At 47.6% G+C, this 10,491-nt stretch overlaps 1 protein-coding gene across 7 annotated transcripts in view; it reads right to left on the bottom strand.

Annotated features, from left to right (window-relative positions):
• Positions 1-1,585: 1,585 nt before the first annotated feature.
• LOC140418697 (uncharacterized) overlaps positions 1,586-10,491 on the bottom strand; it is a 42,465-nt gene continuing 33,559 nt past the window's right edge. For 2 of the 7 annotated variants that reach the window (XR_011945246.1, XR_011945247.1), the window contains 2 exons: positions 3,080-5,490; positions 1,586-1,946 (listed from right to left, as the gene is read on the bottom strand). Coding sequence is in view for 2 of the 7 variants with exons in the window: in XM_072502267.1 (XP_072358368.1) it covers positions 1,843-1,946; positions 8,448-8,553; positions 10,231-10,302 (282 nt within the window). In the remaining 5 variants the exon portion in view is untranslated. Of the gene's footprint in view, positions 1,947-3,079; positions 5,491-8,440; positions 8,554-10,230; positions 10,388-10,491 lie in introns of those variants that run through there. The other 5 variants (XR_011945248.1, XR_011945245.1, XR_011945249.1 and 2 more) reach the window with 5 other exon arrangements.

The following is a 10,491-nucleotide window of genomic DNA, read 5'->3' as shown; positions in this document are numbered from 1 at the left end:
ATCTTTAACAATTAAACAGACTTCTTACAACTTTCCTCAGTTGAGCAGACGAAAGACATGAAGTAATAATCCCAAAACGTGGTAACATGTTAACAAAATGGTTCATCAAAACATTAGTTTTATCCCCTCAGCTCAACTTTTCTAATCTCTAATTAGCCAAAGTGTCAACAATAATTGGTTAACTTAATGGACTGCTGATTTATATTTGGCCCGACATCTGCTCGTGTACAAAATGGCATTTTATCCTTTCATGACAATGACTCTAAAGTGAATTAACCTGAAAATAGTTGGGTTACGTTAAAACCATTGATTTGAAAACTACCAACACAGCGGAGTGAAGTGATTAGAGTTCTGTGACCAGGCTGCCTGTACAGATGGCAATGGGCGGCCATGTAGAGTTGACAAGAGACTAAATGAAAGATCAATTTAGGATTGAACTGTAAGTTCATAATTTTGTGAATGAGTTCTTGTTGAGACTTTTTAAAAAATCCTTCATGGGATGTGGGTGTCGCTGGCTCGGTCAGCAGTTATTGTCCATCCCTAATTGCCCTTGAAAAGATGGAGGTGAGCAGCCTTCCTGAGCCGCTGCAGTCCAACCATGTTAGGAAGGGAATTCCAAGGTTTTGATCCAGCTGCAGTGAAGGAATGTCGATATAATTCCAAGTAGAGATGGTGAGTGACTTGGAGGTGAACTTCCAGGTGGAGGCGTTCTTGAATCAAAGGGAAACATCACAGACGGTGCTTTCAAAAAAGGACACCACAGCCCCAAAGATCAGTGACATGTCTGAAGGTATTTAAATGCCTGCCATTTATAGGATCTGTCAACATCAGCAGGAGCAAACCAAATATTATCAGACTAACAATCCTGGATGTGATTAACAGCAGCGAAACTAATGAATCCAACCCCTGCAGTTACTTATGAATTGGCTGGTGTGTCAGCAGGTTAGATGGCTGAGTGAATCCCTTCCCACACACTGAGCAGGTGAACGGCCTTTCCCCAGTGTGAGTGCGTTGGTGGATCACTAGGTTAAAGGACTTGGTGAATCCCTTCCCACAGTCGGAACAGGTGAATGGCCTCTCCCCTGTGTGAGTTCGCTGGTGTATCAGCAGGTTCGATGGGTGAGTGTGTTCCTTACCACAAACAGAGCAGGTGAATGGTTTCTTCCCAGAGTGAACCCGTTGATGTGCAATGAGATTGGGTGAAGACCTGAACCTCTTTCCACTAGTGGTGCAGCTGAACGGCCTCTCCTCGCTGTGTGTTTGCTGGTGTTCCAGCAGATGGGAGGACCGAGTGAATCCCTTCCCACATACAGAGCAGCTGAATGGTCTCTCCCCAGTGTGAACTCGCTGGTGTGCAGTGAGGTTGGATGAAGACCTGAACCTCTTTCCACAGGAGGTGCAGCTGAACGGTTTCTCTTCTGTGTGGGTTTGTTGGTGTGACTGGAAGCAGGATAACTGAGTAAATCCCTTTCCACACACAGAGCAAGTAAATGGTTTCTCTCCAGTGTGAATGCGTCGGTGGTTTTCCAGCAAGGATGGATAATTGAATCCTTTACTACAATCTTCACATTTCCATGGTTTCTCCATGGTACTCGTGTCCGTGTGTCTCTCCAGGTTGGAGATCAGTTGAAGCTTCGAAGACACACAGAACACGTGTACGGTTTCTCCCCACTGTGAATGGTGATGTTTTTTCAGACTGCGTAACTGGTTAAAGCTCTTTCCACAGTCATTTCACAGGAACACTCACACCCGGGTGTTATGTGCGTCTCGCCGCTTTTCCAGTCACTGATGCTTGAAATCTTTTCCCAAAGACAGAACAGACAAACATTTCACCTTCCACGTTCAAATTTTGATGTTTAGGTTGTAATGAATTGAGTGACTCTGTGGGAGCTCGATGTGATGTTTGGTTTGAGTTTTCTGTTGGCTAATCCTCCACTTCCAATATCCTGTAAAAAGAGTTTACAAAAGCCATCACTGTCAGTCCAGGGTAGAATATCTGAACAGACATTTCTAGTTTCTCTGGAACATTTTTTCCTCTCTTGTTCCCTCAAAGCTGTCAATCCCCGTCCTACACACTCTCCCTCCTCCCTGGGCTGAAATCCAAACCCATCTCACCATCTGCACCATTTTTTTCCTCCACTCCCAGTTTCTCCCTCCCTCTCCTCTGCCTGGGTTCAGGTCTCCAGCTCCTGTCTGCAGACTGACAATAAAATCAATGGGTCTGATTGGGGGTTTGGGGCCTCCAGCGGGTGTTTGTGAATACTCCCCACCCACCTGCCAGGGTTTCCTTCCTTGCCAGAGATCAGGGTCCTTAATGATTTGAGTGCAAAGTGTAAGCTCTTATTTATTGTGCCCATCTACCGATGTGAACCATCCTCCAGTGTCTGAAGCAGAATGGTGCCCGTTAACTTGGGCCTGTTCCCGCATTGCGTTTTGGACTTTAACCTGGTGTAAGACTTCTTACTGCGCTCACCCCAGTCCAACGGTGGCATCTCCACATAATGATTGTGAAGGGTTTGCTCCAGCTCACAATGCCCGGGGAGTGATTGACGGCAGCTCCGGACCAATAAGGCGAAGGCTCGGAACTGGCGGGCCATGTGGGAGCGGCTGGTCCTCCAACCAATCACAGTGAATCGGGGGGGGGCTGAGCCCGGATCTCCCTCATTGGCTGAGAATCTGCATCATTCTGAGTTCTTCCCATTGGCCATGTGAAATGAAATGAAAATAAAAATTGCTTATTGTCACAAGTAGGCTTCAATGAAGTTACTGTGAAAAGCCCCTAGTCGCCACATTCCGGCGCCTGTTATGTGGCAGCGGGTTCCACAATCTCATTTCTTGCCTGAGAGGTGTTGACCAATGGAAAGATTTGGAGGACCGGATGGTCTCGGTCCTCCAGCCAATCAGACTGCGGGCTGTGTGTGAATTACGACTGAGCTTACAATTGAAATGTCTTCCTGAGTCAAACCTCGGAGTAAAACACATTCTTTCCACTTCAGCGGACTTTAAAAAAAGGGTCCATTGACCCTTCCATAGAACTGTTACAAGAAGGAACAACAAACGTTAACTCTGTTTATCTCACCATAGATATGGCACAGTCGGTACCACTGCTGCCTCACAGAGCCAGCGACCAGTGTTCAATTCCGGCCCGGGATGACTGTGTGGAGTTTGTACATTCTCCCCGTGTCCGCGTGGGGTCCCTCCGGGCGCTCCAGTTTTCTCCCATGTGCAGGTTTGGTGGATTGACTATGCTAAATTGCCCCTTAGTGTCCAAGGATGAGGTGGGGTTACGGGGAGAGGGGAAGGGAACTGCACCTGGGTGCGGTGCTCTTTTGTGGGGCAAGTGCAAACCCGATGGGCTGAATGGCCTCCTTCTGCACTGTAGGGATTCTATGATGCAGTCAGACCCGCTGGGTTAATCTAGCATTTACTGTTTTCACTCTACATTAGTGGATTAAATATGTGTATAATTATATTTATTGAACCACTGTACCATCAACTATTCGGAACAGCGTGTTGATGTTTCAGCTACTTTGTAGGATTTTCGCTCAGTCTGATGGGTCTGTCTGGGGGTATTTCCCTGCTCCTGTCCATGTGTTTGGGTGTTTGTGTATTTTAGGGAACATGTAGAACTTCCTTGGTTCTGCCCGTTGTCCCCTCGGATATTCCCCCTGTTTTGGTTAATGTGTCTGGAGTCTGCGTTCTTCCAGTCTGTCTCCAATTCTCCTTCCTGTCTCGGGTATATTGGTCTAGGTAGCTTTGTGTTGTTTGGTTGTCTGTCTGTCTCCAGCAGGTATTGTTGTCTCTCGATAATGACTGTGCTGCTACCCTTGTCTTCTGGTCTTATGAACATATCCGTGTTGGATCCAAGCTCCCGGATTGTCTGTCTTTCTCTCCGGGTAAGATTCTGTTTGTCTCTTGTATTTCACTGTGACAGGGCAGAGACCCGATTGAAGGGATTCAAACATGGGAGTTCTGGGAAAGCTAGTCAAGGATTTGGGAGGTGACAACATGTTCAAAGAGTTTGAGGAGGAGAGGGAGGTTGAAGATGGGGCAGTAATTTGTCAGGATGGCAGGGTTAAGGGTTTGTTTTATTGAGGAGGGGGTGATGATGGCAGATTTGAAGGACAGAGGGACAGTACCTGAAGAGAGAGAAATGTTGACAATATCCGTGGACACAGGGTAGTTGGCTGATCAGTAGCTCAGTGGGAATAGGGTCGATGGAGCAGGAGCTGGGTCTCATGGACAAGATGAGCTCTGAGGGGGCATGAGAGGAGATGGGAGAGAAACTAGAGAAAGATGTGGGTTCAGGGCTCGGGAAAGGATGAAATTTAGAGACAGTTTGGTCCGGTGGGCTCGTGGAAGGGAGGGAAGCAGCAGAGGCAGCTGATCGGATTTACTCAATCTCAGTCACAAAGAAGCTCCACAAGCTCCTCACACTTCTTGTTGGAGGTGAGGATGGAAGAGACAGGGGAGAGCGAGAGTACTTCAAAAGGAACTAACTTGTGTCAGATATTAAAAAGTTTCAAGATGCTGTGTATTTAACACAAATCTAATTTATTTGACTTTTAGCCAGAATATTAGCCCCTGTAAATGGACTGGAATTGTTATCAGCAGAAAGAGACCCAAATGAACATGGTTCAGTCCTGAACGTGAGTAACTGCAAAATCCAATCGCTGTGATTACTTGTGGCCTCGTTGGTGTTTCAGTAGGTGGGATGAAGTGGTGAATCCCTTCCCACAGTGGGAGCAGGCGAATGGCCTCTCCAGAGTGTGAATTCGCTGGTGCTTCAGCGGGTTGGACGAATCACTGAATCTCTTCCCACATTCGGAGCAGGTGAATGGCCTCACTCCGATGTGAATTCGCTGATGTACAGTGAGGTGAGATGAGTGTCTGAACCCAGTCCTGCAGCGAGAGCACCTGAACGGTCTCACGTCAGTGTGAACACGTTGATGGCTCATCAGATCACCAGAACTTTTATAGCACTTCCCGCAGTCTGGACATTGAAATGGTCTCTCCCCAGTGTGAACTCGCTGGTGTCTCAGCAGGTTGGCTGAAATAACAAATCCTTTCCCACACTTTGAGTAGGTGAATGAACTCTCATCAGTGTGAATTCGCTGGTGATTCTGCAGGTTGGACGACTGAGTGAATCCCTTCCCACACTTGGAGCAGGTGAATGGTCTCTCCCCACTGTGACTGCGTCGATGAATTTCCAGCTTGGATGGGGAAGTGAATCCTTTCCAACAGTCCGCACATTTCCACGGTTTCTCCTCAGTGTGACTGCATTTGTGTCTCGTGAGGCCTGATGATCTACTGAATCCTCGTCCACACACACAACACGTGTACGGTTTCTCCCCACTGTGGACGATGCTTTTTCCTTCCATGATCGCTGATATTCAGGATATGATCAATTGAGGACTCTGTCAGATCCTGATGCGATGCTTGGTTTGCGTTTCCGCACTTTGAAACATCCCCTTTGAACATCCTGTGAAACTGATTTAAAACAAAAAATAGGGAGTGAGAGAGAACCCGTAAAAACACACAAAGGCAGCTTGTGAAATTGAGCTGAATGAATCTGGTCATTTGTGGGGCCGGCACTGGGAAAAAGTGACCGTGAAAACTGCTGGATTGTCACAAAAACCCAACTGGCCCCTTTGGGAGGAGAGAGTAAGAAGAGGGATTTTGTATATCTACAACACATATTAAGTGAGTAGTTGGCAAAGCAAATTCGATCTTGAGCTTCATAAACAGAAATATTGATACCAAAACTATGCTTCTGGTGGCATGGTGGTTAGCACTGCTGCCTCACAGCAATTCCGACCTTGGTGACTATGTGGAGTTTGCACTTTCTCCCCGTGTCTGCGTGGGTTTCCACCCAGTGCTCAGGTTTCCTCCAACAGTCCAAAGAAGAGCAGGTTAGATGGATTCGCCTTGATAAATTGCCCCTTAAGTGTCCAGGGATCTGCAGGTTAGGTGGGGCTATGGGGTTACAGGGAGAGGGTAGGAGTGTGGGCTTCGGCAGGGTGCAGTTTCAGAGAATCAGTGCAGACTTGATGGGCCGAATGGCCCCCTTTTTCACTGTAGGAATTCTTTGGTTCCAATTCTATTCTCTGAATCGTTGTAAAGCTCTGGTCACCACTCTTCAGGAAGAATATGAAGGTTCTTGGAGAAGGTGCAGAGATTTACCAGAATGGTTCCAGCAAAGGAGGTTGAGGGGAGATTTGATTCAGGTACACAAGATTATGCCAGATTTCCATCGGGTGGACAAAGAAACTCTGTTTCCATTCACTGATCGTACAAGCAGTCGGGACACAGATTTAAAGTTTTGGGTAAAACTTGGATTGAACTACATAAGATCCTGAGGGGTCTTGACAGGGTGGATGTGGAGAGGATGTTTCCTCTTGTGGGAGAATCTGGAACAAGGGGGTCACTGTTGCAAAGTGAGGGGTCACCCATTTCAGATGGGGATAAGGATTTTTTTTTTCTCTTGAGGGTTGCAAGACAGGGGGTGGCACAGTGGTTAGCACTGCTGCCTCACAGCACCAGGGACCCGGGTTCAATTTCCACTCTGACTGTGTGGAGTTTGCACTTTCTCCCCGTGTCTGTGTTGTTTTCCTCTGGTTTCCTCCCACAGTTCAAAGATGTGCAGGTTAGGTTGAATCAGTTAGGAGTGTATTCACTGGAGTTCAATGAGGGGGGATCTCATAGAAACCTATAAAAAGTGGGCGGCGCAGTGGTTAGCACTGCTGCCTCATGTCGCCGAGGACCCGTGTTTCATCCCTACCCCGGGTTACTGTCTGTGTGGAGTGTGCACATTCTCCCTGTGTTTGCGTGGTTCTCACCACTATAAATGCAAAGATGTGCAGGGTAGGTTAATTGACCATGCTAAAATTGCCCCTTCATTGCAAAAAAAGAATTGGGCACTCAATTTATGTTGAAAAAAACAGGGCGAGACAGGGTAGATTCAGGAAGGAGGTTCCCAATAGCGAGAGTGTCCAGAAATAGGGTCACAGTCTGAGGATACGGGGTAGACCATTTAGGACAGAGGTGAAATGAAATGAACATGAAATGAAAATCGCTTATCGTCACAAGTAGGCTTCAAATGAAGTTACTGTGAAAAGCTCCTAGTCGCCACATTCCGGCACCTGTTCGGGGAGGCTGGTACGGGATGAGGAGAAATGTCTTCCCCCAGAGAGTGGTGAGCCTATGGAATTCGTCGCCACAGGAACTAATTAAGGACAAAACATTGCATGTTTTCAAGAAGTAGTTAGATACAGCACTTAGGGTGAAGGGGACCAAAGGATATGGGGGGAAAGCAGGATTAGGCTATTGAGCCTAATCAGCTCTGATCGTAATGAATGGTGGAGCAGGCTCGAAGAGCCAAATGGTCTCCTCCTGCTCCTATTTTCTATGTTGCTCCGTATCTATGCATGTAAATGGTCCAGGAGGTATGAGGAAGAATGTTTTTACACAACCAGTGGCAATGACCTTAAACTTGCTGCCTATGATGGAGTTTGGAAATAGACACAATTATTATTATTTTTTTTTAATTGGGGAGAAACCTGAGAGAAATAAAGCTGTGAGGATACAGAGACAGAGCAGGAGAATGAGACTGAATGGATTGCTCCAGATAATAATAATATTTATTAGTGTCACAAGTAGGCTTACATTAACACTGCAATGAAGTTACTGTGAAAAGCCCCAAGTCGCCACACTCCGGCTCCTGTTCAGGTGCACTGAGCGAGAATTCAGAATGTCCAATTCACCTAACAAGCACGTCTTTTGGGACTTGTGGGAGGAAACCGCAGCACCCGGAGGAAACCCACGCAGACACGGGGAGAATGTGCACACACCGCACAGACAGTAGCCCAAGCCGGGAATCGAACCCGGGTCCCTGCCGCTGGGAAGCAACAGTGCTAACCACCGTGCCGATTGGAGAGCCAGCATGGACTCAATGGACCGAATGCCCTTCTCTGCCCTTTTTAAAAAATAACTTTAAAGTATCCAATTCATTTTTTCCAATTAAGGGGTAATTTAGCATGGTCAATCCACCTTGCTTGCACATCTTTGGGTTGTGGGGGCGAAACCCACGCAAACATGGGGAGAATGTGCAAACTCCACATGGACAGTGACCCACAGCCGGGATCGAACTTGGGACCTGGGCGCTGTGAGGCAGCAGTGCTACTCACTGCGCCACCATGCTGCCAGCTGACTGACATTTCTGTCTAATCTCGCCTTGTAATTTACCCAGGGGGGGGGTTCAGATATCACTCAGGTAAATCTGTGCTACACTCCCTCCGAGGCCATTCTATCCTTCCTCAGGTTTGTTGCCCAGAACTGAACACAGTTCTCCAGATTTGGTCTAACCAGGGTTTGTGAATCTCGGGGCTTTTCCAGTCACACTGAGACCTGAAATCTTCCCTCACAGACAGAACAGACAAACCTTTTACCTTCCACTCCCAAATACTGCTGCAATTCAGTTTCTAATGTATCAAGTGATTCTGTCAGATTGTTTGGTTTGCGTTTCCCGTCTGTTAAACCCCCACTTCCAGTATCCTGTAAATTTACAGAAACCTCACTGTCAGTTTAGGATAGAAATTCACAACATTCTCTCCTCGCCAACTTTGATTAAATGTATTTCTGGAGGTTTGATCACATGACCTGCCCCCATCCTCCAGCCATTAATCGGTCAACACATCCATCCTTGTGACACACTGCCTTCCTCGGCCAATTGAGAAGGAAAAGGACTCCTTACCTCACAGGACAGTGTTTGACTAGGGCAGCATGGTGGTGCAGTGGTTAGCACTGCTGTCTCACGGTTCAATCCCGGCTCTGGGTCACTGTCTGTGTGGTGTTTGCACATTCTCCCAGTGTTTGCATGGGTTTCACCCCCACAACCCAAAGATGTGCAGTTAGGTGGATTGGCTATGCTAAATTGCCCTTTAATTTGAAAAAAATGAATTGGGAATTTTAAATTTATTTTTAAAAAGTAGTGATTGACTGTCAGCCGAACAACCTTTATCCCATTTTCAATATTTTTATATCCGCTGAAGAGAAATGTTCAAAAATATTTTTTACTGTCCTAATGATCCAAAATTTATATTTTTACTGTCCAAATCATGTTCCAGAGTCACTGAAATATTTTGTACTGTCCCAATGATCTTCCAGACACCCAGGTGTGAATCTCACCAAGACAGAAGGTAAAATTTGAATTCATTTAAAGTTTCCTTTTTTAAAAATAAATTGTGTGTACCCAATTCATTGTCGCGTGACGTCCGTTCATCTGCTGTCGCAGCGTCTGCATGGTCTAGCCAATGTACCAGGCTTCGGGAGCTTATTGGGGGTTTGTGAATCCTCCCCGCACACCTGCCAGGGTTTCCTACCCCGGCAGGAATGATCCCTTTCAGTCGGGGAACACTTCAGCAGTCAAGGGCATTCAGCCTCTGATTTCCGGGTAAGCGTTCTCCAAGGCAGCCTTCAGGATGCGCGACAACGCAGAATCGCCGAGCAGACACTTATAGCCAAGTCCTGCACACGAGTACAGCCTCAACAGGGACATTGGATTCATGTTGCATTACATTCACCCCCACCATCTGGACTGGGTTTGCGAAATCCGACCAACTGACCTGGCTTGAGACAATTCACACCTCTTTAACCTGGATGCCCCCTCTCTCTAGATCTGTAAAGACTTAATTACCTGCAAATGCTCGCATTCAAAGCATTGTCTTGCATCTTTGACTTTGCCTAAATATATATTTCTGGAACCTACCTCTTCATTCACCTGAGGAAGCAGTGCTCCGAAAGCTAGTATTTGAAACAAACCTATTGGACTTTAACCTGGTGTAAGACTCTGTGCTCACCCCAGTCCAACGCCGGCATCTCCACATAATGATCGTGAAGGGTTTGCTCCAGCTCACAATGCCCGAGGGCTGATTGGCGGCAGGTTCAGACCAATAGGAAGAGGGGGCAGGTCTGGAGGACCGTCTGGAGGAGCGGCTGGTCCTCCAAGAATTCCGAATGAATGGGAGGCGGAGCAAAGCCGTGCTCTCGCTCCCTACGCATGCGCCCCGCCGCACACTTCGTCATCCGGGCCTGTCACGGGGAAAAGCCCGAGCAGCTTTTGCCGATTCAACTCCCGTATCCCAGCTTCGTAATCCGAGCTTGGGGCCTACACGGAGTGTTTATGAAGCCTCCCAACCCATCCACCGGCTCCATCCATCCCTCATGACTCACCGGGCTGAATTTGACCGGCCGAGGATTTCCACCCGACTGCCAAAATCCTGATCCATCATCGGCACTGCGCATGCTCCAATTCACGATGGTGATTGGGTCTCAATCCCGCCCCTCATTCACTCCGATTGGTTGGAGGCGCAGCTGCTCCGCTCGGTCCTCCAGCTCCGCTCGGTCCTCCAGCTCCGCCCATTTCTTCCTATTGGTCCAGAGTTGCCGTCAATCACTCCCCAGTCATTGTGAGCTGAAGCAGGCGCAGGACCG

This window comes from Scyliorhinus torazame, chromosome 5, assembly GCF_047496885.1.
Source record: "Scyliorhinus torazame isolate Kashiwa2021f chromosome 5, sScyTor2.1, whole genome shotgun sequence".
Classification (NCBI taxonomy): domain Eukaryota; kingdom Metazoa; phylum Chordata; class Chondrichthyes; order Carcharhiniformes; family Scyliorhinidae; genus Scyliorhinus; species Scyliorhinus torazame.
This window is presented reverse-complemented; position numbering and strand designations above follow the sequence as displayed.